The 22959-nt window shown below is 41.5% G+C and overlaps 2 protein-coding genes across 7 annotated transcripts in view; both read left to right on the top strand.

Moving 5' to 3' along the window:
• tmcc1a (transmembrane and coiled-coil domain family 1a) overlaps positions 1-18938 on the top strand; it is an 81954-nt gene extending 63016 nt beyond the window's left edge. For 5 of the 6 annotated variants that reach the window (XM_059333892.1, XM_059333893.1, XM_059333891.1 and 2 more), the window contains 4 exons: positions 9695-9952; positions 10777-11468; positions 13470-13605; positions 16541-18938. In XM_059333892.1, the coding sequence (XP_059189875.1) occupies positions 9695-9952; positions 10777-11468; positions 13470-13605; positions 16541-16855 (1401 nt within the window). In that variant the 3' untranslated portion in view covers positions 16856-18938. Of the gene's footprint in view, positions 1-8227; positions 8393-9694; positions 9953-10776; positions 11469-13469; positions 13606-16540 lie in introns of those variants that run through there. The other variant, XM_059333895.1, reaches the window with a different exon arrangement.
• Positions 18939-20830: 1892 nt separating this feature from the next.
• plxnd1 (plexin D1) overlaps positions 20831-22959 on the top strand; it is a 99496-nt gene continuing 97367 nt past the window's right edge. Inside the window, exon 1 of the mRNA XM_059333873.1 lies at positions 20831-22222. Within this exon, the coding sequence (XP_059189856.1) occupies positions 21011-22222 (1212 nt within the window). The 5' untranslated portion in view covers positions 20831-21010. The remainder of the gene's footprint in view (positions 22223-22959) is intronic.

The raw sequence follows: 22959 nt of genomic DNA, 5'->3' as shown, positions 1-22959 counted from the left end.
ACAAAATGATCAAAAAAAGACACAAAATGACCAAAAAAAAAGACATTAAGTGACCAAAAAGACTAAGACACATTAACACATTAACACATTAACACAGTGGAGACAGAGCTGACTTCCTAAATGATTTGGCGACCCCCAGAAATCATCTCGCGACCCCAGTTGGGGTCCCGACCCAAAGGTTGAGAATAGCTGTATTAGGAGACCAGTCTCTTGTTGTGATGGTGGGGCCTCAGAAAGGCCTCATTTATTTCTCTTTCCTCTCAGACCTGCACTCTCAGCTGATGTGTGTTTCTTTCTTTTGTGAAAATGAGGGGCTTTTCTCATTTTCTCCCCCTCTGAATTCCTTCAGCAATGCACTGGCAGGCTTTGGCTCTGTGTGTGTGTGTGTGTGTGTGTGTTTGCCTGTCTGTTGTGCATGATTAGTAGTTTATGTTGTGTTTTGTGCTAATTCATGAGTGGATGTGTTGAGTAAAGTGCTTCTTGTCCAGCAGCACATGGAGTTATGTAATGTGTCCATATCTAGTGAATGGGGTTCATTGTTGCCATGTTGGATCCCCTTAAAGGAAAGAAAGCGGATTGCCAATAAAAACATGTCTTTTGTGTCAGTTTCAGCACAGCTTTTTTTTTTTTTTTTTTTTGCAACGCCTGAATGGGAACTGAAACCATGAGGAAATTAAAAGGAAATGTCTGAAAAAAAGTTTTTGTGTTATATGTGGCACAAACTGCTCACGTGCAGTTGACTTGACACTTTAAAAAATTATAAATAACACTGCACATGCTCATCTATGCTCCTCCACCCCAACTAATATGCTTTATAGGCCTGGCGGGCGACTTTCAGTGTTAATATAACACACCATGAGGCGTTACAGTAAGAAAGTGTAAGACCCGCCTAAATAAAAGCAAACACATAATAATAAATAATACATTTTATTTGGAGGCGCCTTTCTTGGCACTCAAGGACACCGTACAAAGGATAGAAAAGAAACAGCAATAAAATACAATAAAATACACAGAATTAATAACAATACAATACAATATTGGACATGTAGCTTTCAAAATAAGAGCACAAGGATGTGTTAGCAGAGTCCACCACCGCATTTGCAAGAAGACTGTCAAAATAAGACGCCTTAAATAAAACATATAAGAACCCTTATTATCCTTTACAATAATTCATTAAAATATGCAATGATTAAGATGAAAAAGTGGCATTAGAATGTGTGAGAGGCACCAAATTTAGGGTTTTAGGGCAAAAATGTTCTCCAGGGAAGCTTCTCCCAGACTTTGTTTGGTCCCCATCATAGTCTCAGAAAATCCTGACAGGCAAGAAATCACCCAGCAGAATGTTCAGGGTGATGAAAGGAGTTTGTTTGTTAAATCGGTATATTTTTTTATGGTTAAAAAAAATGCATATCATGATATTGGCAACATTCCTACTTCTTGATGTCGTGGTTAAAGTTGTTTTAATCACAAAAAGCTACTTACTCCCTGTCGCTAAACACATGCAGCTTTCAAAATAAGAGCACAGTGTGTTAACAGAATCCACCATAGAACTTACAAGAAGACTGTCAAAATAAGATGCCTTAAATAAAACATACAAGAACCTTTATTCTCCTTTACAAAATGTCATTAAAATATGCCCCCGGAACCCCTAAATGGTTATTTTTATTATTTTCTCATACATTTTTTTATTTATTTGGCAACTGTTGAGATTTGCACTTCACACTACATTTTAGATTTTTATTTATTTATACAGACTAAAAAAAAACATATTTTCTATATCTTTTTAAGTATTACGGAATATCGTCAAGAATATCGTTATCGCAAAAATAGCCTGAAATATCGTGATATTCTTTTAGGGCCATATTGCCCAGCCCTACCCAGCAGTATAATGAGTTCAGGGTAGTGAAAGGAGTTTGTTTGTTAAATCGGTATTTCAAGATTTGTCAAGATTGTGCCTTTTTGTAAGACTCTACATTTATTAACACATAATAGTCATAATTTCTAAATTCCTGTCAACTTTTAACCCACAAGGCTGAGTAGGTTTTCTGGGGGATCCCTGCTAACGGATACAGTTTATCTGTTGAGTGAAAGACGTCTGGATCACTAAGTCATGTCATGTTGTTTCTACGGCAACCTCTTTGTGATTGACTGCAGGTTAAAGATCAAACCAACTAATCAGGAGTGTGAAGTTCAGTCAGTCAGAGATGATTGCTTGGATGCCTGCAGCGTGATAAGGTCAGAGAGATACTAGAGGTATAAATGGAGAGAAGACAGCTGTAGACATTCAAAATGACTCTTTACAGGTGGACGGATCACAGGAATTATTCAGGCACAGAACAAAACGCACACCGGAAAACCCTGATTCTCCTCTCCACTATGGATATAAGATCCTATTTCTCTTGGATCTGGGACTCTGCAGACCAGCCTGGTTGGAGGACCGGCCCACCCAGCCTGCAGCCTCTACAACCATGATGTTCTGTGCATGTTTCTGACTTCAGAGAATGCTGTAATAGGAGATGTGTAGAGCAGAAACCTGAAGTTATAGTATCCTGGTAGTATCATTCTTGCATCTTGGCTAAACACATACGAGCTGACATCACAGGAATGCGAGGCATGCCAACCAACAAGGTACTTTTTCACACGTAAAAATAGCAAAAACTTGACCTTGACTAAAATGTTTTTATTCCAAACAATTACAGCACAGCTCAAGATCGCCATGTTTACACTAAATACTGTGTTGAAGACAGTTATATAAGCTATAAGTCTATAACATAACAAATATTATGAGTTTGGTGCATGTGGTGTAAATAATGTTAATCTTTTACAAATATGCAGCCGCCATGGATGGAAGCAGGTTTAAATTCCTATCGCCATGGTTATCAGAACATCTCAACATTACTGTACCTGAACTCACCTGAGTCATCTGAAAAACATCATTGTAGGACTTACAGGATAAGGGAGCATGGGAAAGAAACAATAACTAAGAGATTGGCCAAAAATATTGGATTTGGATTTATTTAGGGCCCAACAATACTAAAATTTAACAATATGCCGTTCGATATTGTGAATTTAATAGCTTTATGACTCAAAAAAATATACTTTTTCTGTGGATTTTGCACCAATATGACTCTGCAAAGGTACTTAGAAGGCTGCTTTTAATAATGCTTAAAATAATATTTAAGTGTTTTTATACATGACTTTAAATTGTACATACAATGTATTACATTCTCAACGACACACTGCAAAAAAGCCAACTTGTATTTTTTGGCCTAAAACAGTGATTTAAGTTGGTAAAACTTGGAAATATAAATGATTGACATTTAGGGCAATAATGTAAGTTAGCACAACAAAGGAAGCCAGTTGTCTGCTCAAAAACAAGTTGGTGAGTTGTTGTTACTTATATCTTTAAGTTGGGGTTCACAACAAGGGACAATAGTTCTGATAACTCTTATTTCTTTGTTGGGAAATTCGGTCATTAGTGAAAGCTAGCGGCTAACTGATGCTAGCGGCTAACTGATGCTAGCGGCTATCTGACGCTAGCGGCTAACTGATGCTAGCGGCGCTGCTTGTTACAGCTACAAGAGTAGCCATTAGCGTATCAATGCTAACTCAAAATTGTGGTCGCAACATAAGCTGACATTTCATAGCGGCGTTACAATCGTGCCAGAGAAATTCAGAGTTGAGCAAAAACAAAACTTAAAATATTTCGTTTAATTGTCCAACTTGAAATTTTATCGAAGTTTGTTGCCTTGAAATTTTGAGTTCACCCAACTTTTCTTTTTTTGCAGTGCATCTCTATCTTTTAGGAAGTAGTGGCACACTTTAATGAAGGCTCTGTTGCTTTTCTGCCGTCTTAAGGTGATAAAGAAAAGATTTTATTTGTCCATCTGTGCATAATGACACACTGACCAATATATCTGTCTCGGGACAGCATCAGCATTGTTTTTCTGCTCTGTGACCTATATGAAGCTATGAAGCAGAGAGGAATTTGAGGCATATGTGTGTCTGCGAGAGATGGAGATGGGGCTGTACAAGATGTTCTTGTTCGGCGTATCTAATTATGTGTGATGCATATCTAACAACATTAGTGCAGTAATGCAGCTCAGTGCCTGCTGTGTGAGATGTATGGCCGTAGGACTGAGTGTTTAGGTCTGGCTGGGTTGTTCCCAGGCCTCTGGTGGATCTAAGGTAAGTAAGGGTTCTTTCCATGGCTCTAACCAGCTTTACTTGGATCAAAGCTGTTGCACAACCTGGTGCACCAGCAGGCGGACCCAGTTTTGGCCAGGGGTGGGGTGAGACTCATTCCTGTTTGTGTGTGTGTGTGCAAGAAGCCACTGGGCAGGCCTTCCTCCTGATAAAGTCTAATCAGAGCTGGATCATGCAGCCCCCGAGTTACAGACACACACTCATTAGGGTACACTAGCTCCAGCGATGCAGTGCCTGTCACTTCTTGCTTCAGTGGCTCAGCACACCAACATGTTTGGCTGTGTTAACCCTGGGAAATTAGCCTAATCCTTGGGCTCACCATCTTTAATTACATGCATGATTAGTCGCAGAAATACTGGACCGTTTGGGGATGACGCTGATCGTAGAGACAATTTGTTCAGTAACTGGAACTGTTCGTCTGTATCAGAAAGCTGGGGATGAAGCAACGCTTTGCTATGTGTGGTCACATAGCAGTATATATGAAAATGAGCTCATAACTGGACAGCGACCAGTCATAGGGAATATGAGCCGCCTGCAGAGCCGTAAAACAGGTCACACACTTGTAAACTATCTGACTGGCTGAGCAGCTTTCTTTGCATACGTAACAGAAGAACTCTGCAGACAGAGAGTTGTTTCTGATCAATAAAAGTAAGTAAGTAAGTAAACTTTATTTAAATAGCACCTTGTGCTTCACATAGAAATCATACACATAACATAAAAATGTACATACAAGTTTTAAAAGACCAAAACAACAGCAATTTAAACAACCATAGCAGTCCCGAAACAATTAATCAAAAGCCTGATAAAAAAAAAAAGGGTGTTGATTTGGTGCCAGTGTGTACACATCACTAGTCTTCTTATCACAGTATCTTAAAGCTCTATCTACTCTGTATGGCAGGTTACTCCAGTGCAAAGTGTTCCGCTGACTCGTCCTTTGCCCTCTTTATCTTCCCTATGTCTTTGGTCAGAGGGCGCATGTTTAATTATTTAGATAATGCTGATATATGTAATAGCAAACTGGAAAAGCTTCACATTTACCCCATTGAATGCTCACATGCATGTATTTCATTCACGCTGGCCCTCATAAAGCTATAAATATTGTTTTGTTTTTAGCCAGGTGCCACTCTGAAGCGTCACCTCTTACCGCTCTACGGCGCCAGCTCGGCACGCTATTCTAGTTCTCTGATTCATTGGGTCGCCTTGGCTGCCCGTCAAGAGGATTCCTTAATGATTAGACAGACTTACTGGGGACAACAGTTGTTGTCCAGGTCAATGGACTCATGAATATGGGCTTCAACATGATGCAAAACCATTTCGGTTTTAAATTACCAATTTTCTTTTTGTTACCCTGTGCTCAAAGGAATGTGCCCTAAGCTGTGTGTGTGTTTGTGTGTGTGTGTGTGTGTGTGTGTGTGTGTGTGTGTGTGTGTGTGTGTGTGGGTGTGTGTGTGTGTGTGTGTGTGTGTGTGTGGGACTGGTATGTCAGACTGGTTTTTCTAGCTCTGTACAGCTCCTCTCTATTGGCTGGAACACACACAGACAGAGAGACTGGGAGTTGTTCTAGTGTCACTCAGGGCCAGGACTCCCAGTCTGCTCCCAGTCTGCTCCCAGTCTGCTCCCAGTCTGCCCTGTTGTCTCTTCTTTAACTCCATTACAGGATTTCACTTCACATATTAGATCTGAGATACTGAGGTGTTCCTTCTTCCAGCTACACTACTGGTCAAAAGTTTTAGAACACACCAACTTTTCCAGAATTTAATTGAAAATGATGCAGTTTAATGTCTCAGTGTACTCTGAAATTAATGCACATTTGCAACATTTAAAATTCTTGATTGAGCATGATAGTGTTTTGAAAATAAAAAAAAGATTCAAAATCACATTTTATGTTGAACTAAAGGACTAAAAAAAGACACAAAATGACCAAAAAAAGACACAAAATGACTAAAAAAGACACAAAATGACTTAAAAAAGACACAAAATGACAAAAAAAGACACCAAAAGATACAAAATGACTTTAAAAAGACACAAAATGACCACAAAAAGACACACAATGACTTAAAAAATGACTTAAAAAAGACACAAAATGACCAAAAAAAGACACAAAATGACAAAAAAGACACCAAAAGATACAAAATGACTTAAAAAAAAGGCACAAAATGACTGAAAAAAGACACAAAATGACTAAAAAAAGACTTGAAAAGACAAAGACATGAAAAGAATTAAAAAATGGACAAAATAGCCCAAGACTCCATAGAGTTAAGTTGTTAACCCATTTCTTGTTCCCTGAAAAAGGCCTACTTGTATAATTCTGAAATGTACATTATTTTCCAGTTTTGGTTAAGCTTACCTTTTTTTATTTACCTCTGGCAGTTCACCACTTACCTTTGGACCCTTTCAAGCTGTTCATTTGACTTGAACTGCTTGAATTTCAATAAAAAACTGGAAAAATTGGAATGTTCTAAAACTTTTGACCGGTAGTGTAGTTCATGAATTGACTTGTTGTCACGAGTAGCATGAATGAGTTGTGAACACTGTGATTGGTATTTCCTTGTTAGGATTCCTCAGTAGCACTTCATTTACCACGGAAACCACCGTGAATTCTCTTTTATTCATTTATGTTTACGTAGCAGTTAACAGCAGTATACAGTTCCCTTTACCTTTCCAAAGCATTTTAAACCTTTTCCAGCCTTAAAGCCGTGGACAATTACATATTTATTTACAGTATATGCAGTATACAATATACTGATCATGCTATTTCTTCATCACATTAAAATAGATGATATTGTGCTATTAACAACCAAAATTATGTTTTGTGACAGAATTCTACAGAAGGGTGGCCAATTTTATTTTATGTTCAAAATGTTTCACCTGTTTTTAAGTAGATCTGACATCCTATATAACCTTTAAAGGCACTTAATTCAAAATACAACATTAAAATTCAAATGTTTTCAATGATTTCCAGCACCTGTAGGAACCCTGAGTTCACAGTTATTGCTAGTCAAGGTAAAGCTAATTTAGACTATTATACATGTTAATCTACATAAGTGTATGGTATATTATATATCAGATCAAATATTTTGAATGTAAAATATTATAAAAGTAAGTTTTAACTATGATTTCAAATAAATGTAGTGGAATAGAAGTGAAAAGGAAATAATAAAATACCTCAGATTTGTATTTAAGCACAGTACTTGAGTAAATGGACTGAATGCACTGTCAGGACTGCTGCCCAATCTTGCAGGAATTCATTTTTTTTTATTCTAATAGTGACAAACATAGCAGTGGTAGCCTGATAATACCTGTTATTAGTCTGTGCAGTGGCGGTTCTAGACCAATTTTACTGTGGGGGCCAGTGTTTAATCAGAGGGGCACATTAAAATCGTCAAAAATGATATTTAATCATCCAAAACCTTTATTTTAGCTAAAAGTCTCATATTTGGAAGAACTACATTGATTGAAACATTGAGACTCACCAACATTAACAGTTATTTTTGTACGACAATGACATTTCTCATTTTTGTGCACAATTACTTTTTATTTTATTTTGAAAGTGCAGTACAGTGAGAATGATCTTTATATTTAGCTTTTATTACACAATAAACTATTAAACAATGTACACATTATGGGATGCTTTTGTGTACAGTGAGATATTGTTTGAACAAAAAATAGGTAAGAATTGTTCCGTCGTTCATTGTTATAAATTGATCATTTTTTATTATTAATTTGACACAAGGGGCCACAGCAGCCACTGCTGATAATACCTTATTATTATTAATACCTGTTATTAAGTGTCGTAGTGTTCCTACTAGTGTGTGCATGTTGTTAGTCTCTCTTAGTGAATCTATGACAGTAAATAAAGTGATTGAGGATCTATTCCTGCTCCTGGTGAGGCTGTCTGGCCGGTGCTTGCCCTGCAGCTCAGAGGATGATGTCATCGCTCAGCTGTGAGGGGGCGGGGCTTGGGCGGAGCTTCCCGCGCTGGCCAGTTGACTGAGTTTCAGGTGCGCTTCAACTTTCACAACAAGCCCGGCGAGTTAGAGGGACAGCAGCCGGGCGGGACCTGGGGAAGAGGAGCTGGTAGAGCTGTTTAACTAGAACACAGACAGAGAACCGATGAAAATAAACTGTTCTGCTTCACTCTGGGAACATGCACTGGGAACAGTTTCTCCGTTTGACCAACGGAAAGGTGAGCTGAGCCGCTTTCTGCGCGTGTCTCTGACACATGATGACTCATTAAAGTGAGCTCGTTTTGGGTCATTTCTCTGTCATTTTTTTTTTTTTTAAAGATTATTTTTTTTGGTATTTTTCATGCTTTTTATTGAACGTGACAGATAGAAAGGGGGAGGACATGCAGCAAAGGGAGCTCAGGCCGGATTCGAACCCGGCTCCGCTGCAGCAAGGACTCAGGACCCATTTCTCTGTAATTTGGCAGAAACTTTTAAACAGACTTGTAGGTTTGAGCCCGTGTGCTCTGTGTTTTGTCTTGTTGACTGTGGTGCTTGTCATCAGTTAGTCATGCAGGTGAGCCGCGCGCTGTTTTTACCTGTTATGGAGCGGTAATAATCAGAGAATGAGTGATGTGTGAGTGCTGGATGCCAAGGTGAATAACTGTCACTGCTTCTGCTCCTCCACGGCTCTCTGGGTTTTTTTTTTCTGGATGTCTTCTGAGCCGCTAAGTGCTGTCAGGTTCAGCTGTTTATTTGTTGTTGTGCTGCTCAGTGATATGAATATTTTGGCCACATCCCTCCCTGAAGCAGATTAACTGCAGCAGTTTCACGGTGTTCTGTGTGTTCTTCCCCTGAGGCGTCTGAGGAAATGAATCACATCGACAGCAAGAGATTGAAGGTTTTACTAAGTTCATCATCTCCTCAGGTGGAGGCAATCTAGTTTTAGGAAAAAACAGGAAAAACTGTATTTATTCACTTTATTATTTTGTTTTAACGCAAATGTTTTGTGGCCTATTGACAAAATCAGGTCACAGATAAATATTCACAGTAATCTGTGACACTGTTTTGAGCAAAAATCTAATATCCTGTCAGTCTTGCCCTTTATTGACACACCCTGAACAAACAAAAAAGGAGATGAGTCTGATACCCTTTTCATTCTGTTTCTGCTTGTTTTACCAAAAAAAAAGAGATAAGTTTGCAGATAACTGGGGGTTCATATCTGAAAATATTAAGTTATGTATCGATTTACTGAATGTATGAAAGACATTTTGTTTCTTCCACTTTCCTTTCTTTGTAGGCGAATGGAAAAAAATCATATTTCGCATCTTCCTCTTATAAGAAACTGACCGCTAGTTGCCTCTTTAACTGTCTCAACTTGCCCTCTCTACTGGCGACCGGCTGCTGAAATGCAGAAGCCTTTTTTCTGAGCGCGTCAGCAAAATGACTAAGAAGCTTCAATATGCAACTCACAGTGTTTCTTCCCTGTTTCCCCCCTTGAATCCTCCTCTGACTCTCTCCCTACCCCCGTCCTCTTCTCTCAGATCGACCGGCTGGAGGTGAGCGGTCTGGGCCAGACACCGCTGGCTGTGTCCTGCGGGGCCGACGGTTCGTTCCCGGGAGGGGAGGACGGGACCCCAGACCCTCAGCGCACCAAGCAGGCCATCGCCCAGCTGCAGCAGAAGATCCTCAAACTCACCGAGCAGATTAAAATCGAGCAGACAGCCAGAGACGACAACGTGGCAGAGTACCTCAAACTGGCCAACAATGCTGACAAGCAGCAGAGCACACGCATCAAACAGGTACAAAACATATTAATGTGTATATTTCCTTGAGAAATTAATCCAAGGAACTTGTATTGTTAGAACAGGGATTCCCAAAGTGTGGTGCGTGGATGAAACATGTAATGGCGGTCTGATAATGACACAATTACATATTTTTCCCCCCAACACAATAAAGACGTGTTATTAATTAATTATTAAATACAGGCTATTCAATTTTGTGTCATTTTTTGTTCATTTTTGCATCTATTTTGGTCATTTTTGCATCTATTTTTTGGTTGTTTGGTCATTTTTACATGTATTTTTGGTCAATTTGTGTCTATTTTGATAATTTTGTGTCATCTTTGGTCATTTTTGCATCTGTTTTTGGTTGTTTTTGATCTTATAATGAAGCGTAGAAGAAGTTATCTTCTTGTTCTTGTATCATTTTTCCAGCCTGTGTTATGATGACGGGGTTGTGTTCACTCCACGCTCGTTTAAATTTTTGTTCAACGCAGCTCCAAATATTATAACATTTGTCCCAACTGATCTGCTTTCTGCCTCTGATCCTGAGCCTGTCATCATCCTCCACCATTAATGTGGCGATAAAAACTCTTATTGCATTTAGTTTTTTAAAGTGTGGGGGATTGGGGGGGGTCAACCCAGTTGGGACATAGAAGGAGGTGCACGGCTGAAAACGTTTGGGAACTGCTGTGTTAGAATGCTTATGTGACAATTTATTCGAATACAAATACTTCACCTGTTTGCTGACTTTGTTTGTCCCTAGGGGAACTAAAGATAGTCAGCTCATTGCAGTGTAATGTTTATTCCTTTTGAATAATGAGAACTTGTTTTGTGGCTGTCAGGTTTTTGAGAAGAAGAACCAGAAATCGGCGCAGACCATCCAGCAGCTGCAGAGGAAGCTGGAGCACTACCACCGGAAGCTACGGGAGGTGGAGCACAACGGCATCCCTCGCCAGCCCAAGGACGTCCTGCGGGACATGCAGCAGGGTCTGAAGGACGTCGGCGCCAAAGTCACGGGCTTCAGTGAAGGCGTGGTGGACAGCGTGAAGGGAGGCCTGTCCAGCTTCTCCCAGGCCACACACTCTGCTGCCGGGGCCGTCGTCTCCAAGCCTCGGGAGATCGCCTCGCTGATTCGCCACAAATTCGGCAGCGCTGACAACATCCCGTCTCTTAAAGACTCGTTGGACGACCCGTCGGTGGAGGAAGGCGTGACGGGGGCTGGAGGACGCTCCCTGGGCAGCGCTGGCCATCACCTGCAGGCCAGCCCCAAGTACGGCAGCGAGGACGACTGCTCTAGTGCTACGTCAGGCTCAGCGGGGGCAAACAGCACCACGGGGGCCCCCGGAGGCCCCCCCAGCTCCAAGGGCAACACGCTGGAGAGGAGCCAGAGCTCCAGCCTGGACATGCTGCTGCAGGAGATGCAGGAGCTGAGGGAGGGCCAGGCACGGCTGGAGGAGAACCTGGATGGTCTGAAGAGCCACTATCAGAGAGACTACACGGTGGTCATGCAGGCTCTGCAGGAGGAACGCTTCAGGTAAAGAGAGAATCAACATAACAAACCACAGTGTGCATCAGATATTTATAAGCATTTCCTGTTTGACACGAGAAATCCCCTAAAATTCCAACAGTGCTTAATCAGAGAGAACTATCTTTTCTGGAACATACTGCAGAAAACAATACTCATCATTCATATCGCTGAGCTGCTGTTGACGCATCATCATGGAGAACTCTTTTATCAAAGCTAGCACGCTGGAGATAAAAACAAAACCTTGACCCAGAGCTGCTTTTTACACAAATGTGTAAAGCCAGCATAAAGGTGTGGCTCCTGTACCGAGCCTTAAAGGTGTTGTTTTCTCATGCATTATGCAGATTGTGAGAGTCAGTTTTATTGTTTTCTTTGTGTCCCCTACAGACGTGTCACAATCTCAGTTTTTAATTGTAAATAGATTGAAATGTGCGATCAATATTAGTTATCGAAATCAAAAGTAGAATTGACAATTCGACCATATTCCAAATAAAGTATGGCAGTTTTATCACACTTGATGCCACGTCGGCTTATTTTGAAGAATAATTTGACAAAGTAAATGAGTTGTGAGCATAAAAAATCAGTGATTCGTTAATCTTTATGATTCAGGACTCATAGCCTTCAGTGCTGAAAATAAATATGTCAGTGGGAAATTCAATTAAATCGTGACCTTGAAATTGAAAGTCTAAGCAAATATAGATTTGGAGAGTGGTACAAGCCCTAATCACCTACAACTACTGCCATTACATTAAGTGCTTCAGAATTTGGACTGAACTGTTATTAAAATGTTGTTAGTTTTGTTGTTTTGAGACATCTGTTGACATCTAAACTGACAGACACACCTGCACATTTCACAGTGTCCTCTAAGTACAAAGATATTTGGCGTTATTTCAGCCCTGGTCCCAGTTCTGTATAGCTCGTCTCGTCTTAGACTCTGTGCAGCTCTTGTTTTGGTGTGTCTGGGGCCAGTTGGCCGTAAAAAACACACTCACATTCCTCCAGAGTTTTCTGACAAGAGGGCACAAAGATTAAGAGGGCAGGACAATAGAAAAGAGAGGAGAGTAAAAGAAACATGAGCATTTTTCTCCCTAAAATGTCCAGAGCAGTCTGTTTTTGTCCTCTTAAGACCAAAATAACGTCGGGAACAGAACAAAATGACCAATCTTTTTCAACAACGCCTCTGGGAATAATCATTTATAAACCAGTCATGTTGCTAAATCCATCCAACAAATACCTTATAAGTGACTTTCTTAACCAGGGCTGTAAATAACTATAAGTGTCATTATTTTTGGCAAATCGTAAATCATTTTCTCAGTGAATATACAATAAATTCACTGGTATTTCTAGTTGTGTCAGTCACTAAAGGCCCCAAGATACGATATTATTGCAATATTGCCGTAACATGTGTTGTGATATGTTGTGATATATTACCTTTTTTCAACTGCAAATTATGTCCCCAAGGAAAATTTTGTCGAGATCTGTTTTATTCATAATCTTCTATAATCATTATTGAAAATATTTTGGTTTGGAAGACATCAGCTTGGAGTCTGGGAAAACATGATTTTCTTTCCCTTTTTTCTCTATTTTCTGCCATTATAAGCGAAACAGAAATCAATTAATGGTGAATGTTTATAGTTGAGTTCTGAAATAATCAGTAAAAATGTGTTTAATAATTGAAACGTACACAGAGGCAGTCTAATCATGTCTATTCTCGGGGGATGTGTGTGTGCCCTGCCAAAATAAACAGCAGTATAGACCCCTCTCCTCCTCCTGGTCGCCTCCCATTGGCCGGTCTCATACTGCTGCCTGCCTCTGATTGGCCGGTTGGATCAGCAGATGAGTAAGCGTGCCCTAATCTTGTCAGGGCAAGTCATCAGTCAAGTCAGGTGTCGTGTGGTCAGATGCCTCCAAGGCCTGTTTCTACTAATTCCTACATGTGTTTCTCTGTCTAATCTAATCATGAGCCAGACTCTCACGTGCCCGTTGGTGTGTTGTGTTTTGTGTCTTTAGGTGTGAACGTCTGGAGGAGCAGCTCAACGACCTGACCGAACTCCACCAGAACGAGATCCTCAACCTGAAACAGGAGCTGGCCAGCATGGAGGAGAAGATCGCCTACCAGTCTTATGAACGAGCCAGAGACATCCAGGTCTGAAAGCACCCTGAACATGTCAGAAATAAATGAACGGCTGCAGAAATCAGCTTAGTGGAAATTACATTTCCTTAGTCTCTCATTGTGCTCAAAATTGGCTGCTTCAAAAATCAGTCTGTTGTCGGAATGAACTGTCAGGAAGGGATGATAAGAAGTTTTAGAGGATAAAGCGTTCAATTAAACGGCGTGTTCTGGTCCTCACTTCTGAGCAGCCATTAAAAAATACCTGATGCACATACACAAGTAACTGCATCACATCTAGTATAGATACAGCAAAATGTTGCACTTTCTCACGCTGATGTTGTTGAAATTATCGTTGTATTCTGACATTTTACTGGCGCTATACACAGAGTTTAATGCTTTTATTTTGTTTCTGTTCTTTCCAAATGCCCTTGTCAAGAGTCTGTCTTCACAGTGATTCTGATTTGAATACTGATATCCATAATATCATTTAATGACAGTGTTGTCTCTGCTCCCTGGCCTGTCAGACAGTCTCCAGCTCTCAACCTCTCAGTAGCTCAACAACTGCTTCTGAATGAAGCCAGATAGCTGCTTTAAGCCACAATTATACATTTATATGTTTTAATTGTTTCAATTAAGATTATTGTCCGTCTGTAAACACTCTTATCAGTGTTTATATGTGTCTTTAATTAATTTTTCCGCTTGGAGTTCCATACTAAGAAGTCTAAAGAGAGCTCAGCCTCTCTAACAGCAGAAGAAGCTAATCTGGTGCTCAGACCAAGGTTATTATAGTTAACGAAAACTAACCAAATAACAAAAACTAGAATTGAAAAAACATTTTCGTTAACTAAAATAAAAACTAGAGTTTTTAAAAAAACGATAACTAACTGAAACTGTATTTTGTGGTTACAAAACTAACTAAAACTAACTAAAATTATAGTGAAAATGTCCTTAGTTTTTGTTTTTGTCAACTTTTTTCATTCATAATTCAGTGTTTCTATTTGAACATGCAACACATGGTGAATATGTTTACTGAGACTGGGATGTTAACACTAGAACCAAAATACAAAACAGTTAATAACCTTATTGGGGCTGAGATGATAAACCAAAGGAAATAAAGGAAACATTTATTATGACCTCTTTGAATCTGGCACCCAACACATAGCCCATTACAAAAAAACTAAAACTAACACTAAAACTAATAAAAACTAAATTAAAACTAAGCATTTTCAAAAACTAAAAACTAAACTAAAACTAGCAAACTCACTCTAAAAACTAACTAAAACTAACTGAATTTGAAAACAAAAATTCACAACGAAATTAAAACTAAAACTAGTTAAAAATCCAAAACTATTATAACCTTGGCTCAGACTGGACGTCAAGTTTAAGTGTGTGTGTGTCACACCCTTTGACAGCTAAAGGCATGATGTCATGTATGTCTATGTTGATAGTGTAAACAGGAAGATAAGGGGGAGAATACAGTCTGTCCGTTGCTTCTACTGTTTGTTCAACACACAAGGATTTCCCTGCCATTGACTCCCATTACTCCTGGTGTCTGTCACGGCTTAGCTAACATGTATGTAACATGGTTCATGTTGCCCCCTTGGCTGCATTTCTTTTCCCTGGAGACAGGGGGCGCTAGAGGTCTATGAAAAAAAATAGACTCAGTGGCCAATCTGTTAGGGACACTGTGACACAGCTAGCTCATAAATGTTACATCATAAAAAGATGATTAGCTTCTTTTTCGATTGACACCTTCAGAGACGTGTTAGTTTATAACTCAGGTTGTGCTTGATGACAGTTGTTCCTAATGTTTAGTTCAATATATAATATATAGCAGTCCAACAAAGTAAAGTGACCATTGAGTTTCAATAGCAGCCCTCAGAAACAATTCATGCGACTCTTGTAAAGTATGCATTGTATTTTTATATATATATATATATATATATATATATATGTACACTACTGGTCAAAAGTTTTAGAACACACCAACTTTTCCAGAATTTAATTGAAAATGATGCAGTTTAATGTCTTAGTGTACTCTGAAATTAATGCACATTTGCAACATTTAAAATTCTTTATTGAGCATGATAGTGTTTTGAAAGTTAAAAAAAGATTCAAAATCATATTTTATGTTGGACTAAAGGACTAAAAAAAGACACAAAATGACTAAAAAAAGACACAAAATGACAATAAAAGACACGAAATGACAAAAAAAGACAAAATTACAAAAAAAAGACACAAAATGACCACAAAATGACTTACAAAGACATGAAAAGAATTCAAAAATGGACAAAATAGCCCAAGACTCCATAGAGTTAAGTTGTTAACCCATTTCTTGTTCCCTGAAAAAGGCCTACTTGTATAATTCTGAAATGTACATTATTTTCCAGTTTTGGTTAAGCTTACCTTTTTTTATTTACCTCTGGCAGTTCACCACTTACCTTTGGACCCTTTCAAGCTGTTCATTTGACTTGAACTGCTTGAATTTCAATAAAAAACTGGAAAAATTGGGGTGTTCTAAAACTTTTGACCGGTAGTGTATATATATATATATATATATATATATATATATGGACCAAATACCTCAATATTGATATTGCAACAATATTGCAGGGATGACTATTGGTGCTAAATAATTATCTGTAAATAAAGGCAAATACTTAAAACAGTTCAGATAATTCATAATAATGTTGCTGTAATAGAACTAGGTAAAGACAACACTTTTGCCACATGAAAATGTCATGATATCCAAAATATATCTAGTCTCATATCAGGATATAGATCAAATATACTACTACTTCCCATTCTACCATGGAGTATTCTGTGTGTAGAGCTGTTAGCTAGTTAGAGGTTTAGAAGGACACCTGCTGCTGCTTCTTTCTGTCTCATATTCACACGTTGAGAATCCATCCCTGCTCTAGTGTGACTCTGAGTCTGAGTGTTGTCTGTTCCTCTGTGTGTGGTGCAGGAGGCGTTGGAGGCGTGTCAGACCAGGATCTCTAAGATGGAGCTGCAGCAGCAGCAGCAGCAGGTGGTCCAGCTGGAGGGTCTGGAGAACGCCACAGCCCGGACCCTCCTGGGGAAACTTATCAACGTGCTGCTGGCCCTGATGGCCGTCCTTCTGGTCTTTGTCTCTACTGTGGCCAACTGTGTGGTCCCCCTGATGAAGACGCGCTCCCGCTCCCTCTCCACCCTCCTCCTCATCCTCCTGCTGGCTTTCCTGTGGAGGAACTGGGAAGCTCTCTCTGGGTACACGCACCGCGCCCTGCAGCCTCCAGGATGACCTCGCTGAAGCCTGCATGTTGCTTCTGGTGACACCAGGTGATGTAACTTTAACTGCGACCACGCAGGACGTCTGAAGAACGTGATTGGCGTTAGAAAGGCTGCGTGGCCGCGCACTGAAGATTCGGCCGGGCACATTCGGACACAGAATCCAGACGAAGAAACGGAAGAAACGGAGCTGAGAACGCTCGTGATTGTCCTGATTGTCATTTTGGAAGGACGAGACTGTTTACATTTTTTGAAAATGAACTTTTGTGTTGCTGTTCCTCAGAATGCAGCGTTGTACTGTTTTTATCTTTAGAGTTTAATCAATTATAATGTTATTATTTCTAATAATATTATTTTTATTTTTAAATGTTATTTTATTCAGTACCATGTAGCATTTCGCTCCTCACGCTCTACATGACGGGGAGCTTAGTCAGGGAACTGGGCTGGCGATTTGCTCCAAAGGCCCAGTCCAACTGTAGAGACATGCTAATGTGATAACGTGGTTGATTGCCTTTAGGAAGAGAACTCTCTCCTAGCTGTGATTGGTAGATCTGAACCACGGCTGAAACCTTCCTGGGACTTGCTCCTTACTTGCTGTGATGAAACGTGTTCATACAGAACATACTGAAGGACTGACCATGGCCTCAGTGTCATGATGATTAGAGACTTTTTGTGCTTCCTTACCATTTCTAATAGCAAAGATCACATGCTTTTACTTATTTCCTTTTTAAAGTCAACAAGAAAACCTGTGTTTAATAGGGGAGATTATAACTGAAACACAACAAGAGAATGGGCCGGCTTCAGAGGGGAAAAGCTAGCGTGCTCACCATAGAAACGGCACATAAACACACAGAAAACATCTGGTTATTGTTAAGCATCTGCCATATTTGCAACATGTAAACAATGCTGCATGTTTCCATTAAGAAAAAATACAAAGGAGCCAGTTTTGTGTTTTAAAAGCAATGACAAAAGGCCATTGTCCGAGCAGAATCAATTTGCCAGGATAATTGTCTCCACCCCGCCATATTTGATGTGATCAGGTCAGGAAAGGGAGAGCGCTGGTGCTTATCTCAGTGGAACAACAAGAATGCTGCTGCTGCTTTCTATCTACAGTGAAAGTCGTCTCCACTGCCATGTCAGTTTAATGCACACTGATACTTAACTCTTCTTCATCACAATATCTCCCTCATATTTATTTCTTTCTTTGGCCGTCCTTCTTTTTCTACAAGTACACTCTCTCGGTGTGATCACCCAGTGCCAAACCTTTGTCTTTGCACCCAAAGGGTCCAAGCTGAGAGGAGAGAAAGAGGATGTTGCTTCTATTCAGATACGTCATGAATGTCTCACCTGGATGATAAGGATGTATCTTCTCACAAGTGAAAAATCTACTAGAGGATTCACAGTCGGAACATGAACTTGACTCCTGATCTCCGGTTGTTTCTGCACCTCGCCTGAGTTCAGCTCCTTGACTGGGAGTCCAGTCTTTCTTTCTCTCTCTCTCTCTCTCTCTCTCTCTCTCTCTCTCTCTCTCTCTCTCTCTCTCTCATGAAGTCAAGGACACAACAAGATGACCGAGCACATTAAATAGTTCGTTCTGCATTTCATGCTGAGAAGCTGATTTCCTAACAGATAGTGGGATCATTTGAACTGTACAGCTGCACTTTAGCACACGGCTAGATAACATCCAAGCCAGGCTGAGGCTTGAGGAACCTTTGATAGAGGCTTCAAAGGTTGTCACTCTTAAGACAGTGGGCCTCAGAGGGATGAGAGGAGCTGCCTCAGGTCAGGATCACTGTCATCCTCGTCTAAGAATAAAACCCGCAGAGAGGAATTTAGTTCATTTCTCATCAAAACGTCGATAAACTTGACTGCTCTCGAGTTGAACATGCAATTAAAATGGCTGATTTATTGATTTCTTTTTTAAAATTTTTATTTTGCCATTATGGTTGCACCAGACGAGTTGAGCGTGAGCCGACCTTTGACCTCAGCTGGACCGTGCAGTAACACCTGTGATGTAGGGTTGTGTGCTGAACCACTCTAGTGCCTTCTGATGTCCTTTTCTAAGTGTGGAATAAATAAAGTGCATTCCTGACTAACTCATGAGCCCTCACTGTTTCTTAAAGCTCACTTGTTCTAATTAATGCCTGTGTTGTTATTGTTGGGATGCATGTCCGCTTGGGGGGATTAATTACTGTAGGATGTGCTGACTACACATTATATGAATCCCCTTTGTCAGTCATTTCTTGCAGGTTCTTCTTGTGACCACTAGATGGAAATATTTTGCCTTGTATGCCCTTAAGATGTTCTCTTCCTCTTTCTCTTGTGAGAGGCAGTTTAGTGAGTGTGAGTGGTCTTCTCTGAGGGTCTGAACGCCAGTAGGTGCTGCATCTTATCAGGAAGGAAACAGGTTGGGTGGAAGGCCCCTTTAACCGCAGTCAGACTGGCCACCAGGGACAATATTTTCACTCTAAACACAGGAGAGAACACGAAGCCCTGCTTTATTCTACCATTCTCTCTCTCACACACACACACACACACACACTAACTCACACACTAACTCACACACACTAACTCACACACAGCTTAATTCGGGTGAATGTCTGATTGAGCAGCTCTCAGTCAGTCAGTCACACCTCGCCGCTGATATCTGATGCTGACAGCTTTGACCCACAGCGAGCCTTATCCCCGCAGGACCCCGTGCACGCGCTCACACTCACGCGCACAGTGCCGAGCCTGTTGGTGGCTCAGTGGCTGTGCTGTGCAGTTGGGGGGTCATTATGTTGCACTTTATCAGAGCGCTTCCCTCCTTTCCTAGCCTGCCAGATTTGATGCGCATGGCTGTGCGCCAAGGTAAACACGGGGCGCACTTATCTGGCCCACTGAAAGCTGCAAGTGGTGACGGAGAGGAGAGAGTTTATCCCCAGAGGAGCTCACAGTAAATAGGCACAAGCGATTGCGCACGATTTAGCATCAACTTTAATTATTGCATGTATTCAGAGATAACACTGCTCGGGCTCGCCTGCAAACTGATTTATGCAGTGTCTGACACATTGGTGGTCGCTTCCCAACTAGGGATCATTCATTTCTATTCAGAGATGTGAGCATATGCACACTCCATCCACAGACAAAAAATGCTAACCATATTCGTGCATTTTTGAGTGGGGGCGCATGTGTTGCGCTTGAATATTTATGAGGGAAAACGCGCAAGAAAGCTGTGTTGGATCGATGTGTATGTCAAAAACCGGAAAGGTGTGCTGATGTGCCCATCTGGTAGCACTTTCACGGTGCTTACCGAGCCGTATGTACCCAAAACGGAACCCTCCAGATCTGCAGAACTAATCTGAGAGCCGGGGGACTGAGAGCACAGGAGGTGGGACGGTGACCCGTCATTAACCCCGAGATGAGCGGAACCACGCAGGGACGGGGATCCATCAAGTGGGCCATCTCTGGAAGACTCAGTGTGGTCATTACAACTTCATATTATATCTTCAACAAGTTAATATGAGACCTATAATAAGATATAATATCTGGGATCAGAACAAATTAGTTTTAAATGTAGCTGAAAAGGGTAAAAAAAGACATTTAGGAGAAATTGGGTCTAACACTTTAGTGAGCTGAATCTAATAATCAGTCACAGCAGAGTGTCCTGGTGGGAGGTGATGCTTCATATGGAGGCAGAGCCGCTCTTCTGGCTGAAACTGTCGCCGCCCCTGGTCCCAGTAAAGTCTACATTTTACTTTAATGTTTACTTTATTGATGGTTTATTTATTTCTGAATCAATTCTTGATTCAGAAACATGACTCCATACAAGTTTGATCACATTTTGTAGATGCTGAATGATATTGTCCAGAATTTGCGCGTCAGCAAATCAACATGAACTGATTGTCTCTAATAGACGATTGTTTAAAGGTCATAAAAATCTCAACAAGGTATTGTGGCTGAGTGCGCCTCGGGAGAGCTGCTGCTGCTGAGCTGCTCAGAGGGAGAGAGGACAGGGAGGCAGCCTGAAGAGGAAGCACGACTCGCTTATCGCGTCATTCTGGGTTTAGGCGTTGAGCAGGAAACAGCCTTTCCTCTCGGATTGTCGCAGTAGGAACAAACACACAATTTTGTCTTTGCTCAATGCACCCCTCGGCACAGAACACGCGGAAGCCGGTCAGAAGGAAAAATGCCTCCTTCGATAGAGATAGCTCTTCTGCTGCTCGGCGTCCTGGCTTTGGAGACGCGCCGGAGTGCCAGCGCGCTGCGCATCCAGCACACATTCCCGTCTCCAAACCAGACCAATAACTTCGTGGTGGACCCGGTGTCCAGAAAAGTCTACCTGGCCACCGTCAACACAGTCTACCAGCTGAACGGGACCCTGAACATCGAGGTGGAGAAGAGGACCGGGCCGGTGGAGGACAACCTGTTGTGCCATGCGCCGCAGCTGCCCCAGGCTCCGTGCGAGCATCCCAAATCCCTCAAGGACAACTACAACAAGCTGCTGAAGCTCGACCGGGAGCAGGGGGTCGTGGTGGTGTGTGGCTCCGTGTACCAGGGCTTCTGTGAGCTCAGGAAGATGGAGAATATCTCAGAGATAGCGGTGGAGTTCCCACACAAGGGCGAGAAGACTGTGTTCCCCAGCATGCTCAACATCGCTGCCAATCACCCGAACGCGTCCACAGTCGGGCTCATCTTCAAGAGCCACGGGGGGAACACCCGGCTCCTGGTCGGGGCGACCTACACCGGGGCTGGCACCCAGTTCTTCCCTCAGAACCACAGCAAGGAGGACCTGCGCTTTGAGAACACCCCGGAGATCGCCATCCGCTCCTTGAACATTAAGGATCTATCCCGACTCTTCACCTATGACATCAACCCCTCAGAGGATAATGTCTTCAAGATCAAACAGGACGTTAAAGCCAAAAACAAGCTGAACTTCGTGCACGCTTTCATGCAGAAGACTTATTCCTACATCGCCTTCAATAATGATGCTAAAATGGGCCACAAGGAGAGCCAGCCCAACAGCATCCTGGCCAGGATCTGTCTGGACACCGAGAACCCCAGGAAGCCCAGCGGGCCGGAGAGCAGGAAGCTCACAGAGTCCTACATCCAGATGCCTCTGCAGTGTGGATTTAACGGGAACATTTACAACCGGCTGCTGTCCGTCTACCCCGCGGAGATCCACGCGGACGCCGGGAGGAGCCCGGAGCCCTACCTGTTCGGAGTGTTTGCCAAGGCGGACAGAAAGTCCGCTCTGTGCGCCTTCAAGTTTGGAGACATCGAGGAGGAGATCAGACAAGGCCGCAGGAACTGCTCCAACTCCCCCAGCAGCGACGTCCAGGTGCTGGACAGCGTGATCCAGGGCTCCGGGGCAGCCTGCATCCAGAAGGGAAACCTGGTGGTAAGCGCTCATGGATACTTTGTTTTTAAGTCAACGTCGAAACATTTCATTTTAATTTAGTTTCATGTGATTTCATGTGGACATTAATGCAAAAATGCATATTTTTTATCAAGTAACTCTGGATTACAGCTGTAATATTGCTAGTCTAGGACTACTTGAAGCAGTTCCACTTGACCTTTGCTATAAAAGTTTCCTATAAACAAGTGTCTCTATCTTAATAAGTCACAACAAGGGAACACATTATTAACCTCACCACCACATTTGACCAATTTTAATTATTTTATTATTTATTACTGTTTTGATTTCTTATCTATGCATTATTTTGCAAACCTTATTGGGTTAAAGTGTATATATTCCCTTTGGAGCCTGCAGATTAAGAAAATTGGAGCTTAATTATTGCCCTTTTCTATGGCTCTGCCTCTGCAGACCAGGCTTCACTGCATATGCACAAGCACACTTGTCCAATAATCTTATATCTAATTCTGATTTATGTAGGTCAAAATAAGATAAACTCACTCATGACTGTTAAATCTCCGACAGTTTCCATTTCTGGTTACAGCAATCACTCTCTTTAGCCCCGAGGCTCCTGGTTTGGAGAGGATCTCCATGTCACGAGTAGAGGTCATGGTATCTGGAAAGATGCCCCACAGCCAGGCTCGGGGTTGTGGGAAGGGTGAGATCCCTCTCACATCCAGCAGCTCCTTGTCTTATCAAATATGAAGAGAGGAAGTTGTCAA

The sequence above is a fragment of the Centropristis striata genome, chromosome 5 (assembly GCF_030273125.1).
Source record: "Centropristis striata isolate RG_2023a ecotype Rhode Island chromosome 5, C.striata_1.0, whole genome shotgun sequence".
Lineage (NCBI taxonomy): Eukaryota > Metazoa > Chordata > Actinopteri > Perciformes > Serranidae > Centropristis > Centropristis striata.
Note: the sequence above shows the minus strand (reverse complement) of the source record. Positions and strands in the feature narration are given on the sequence as shown.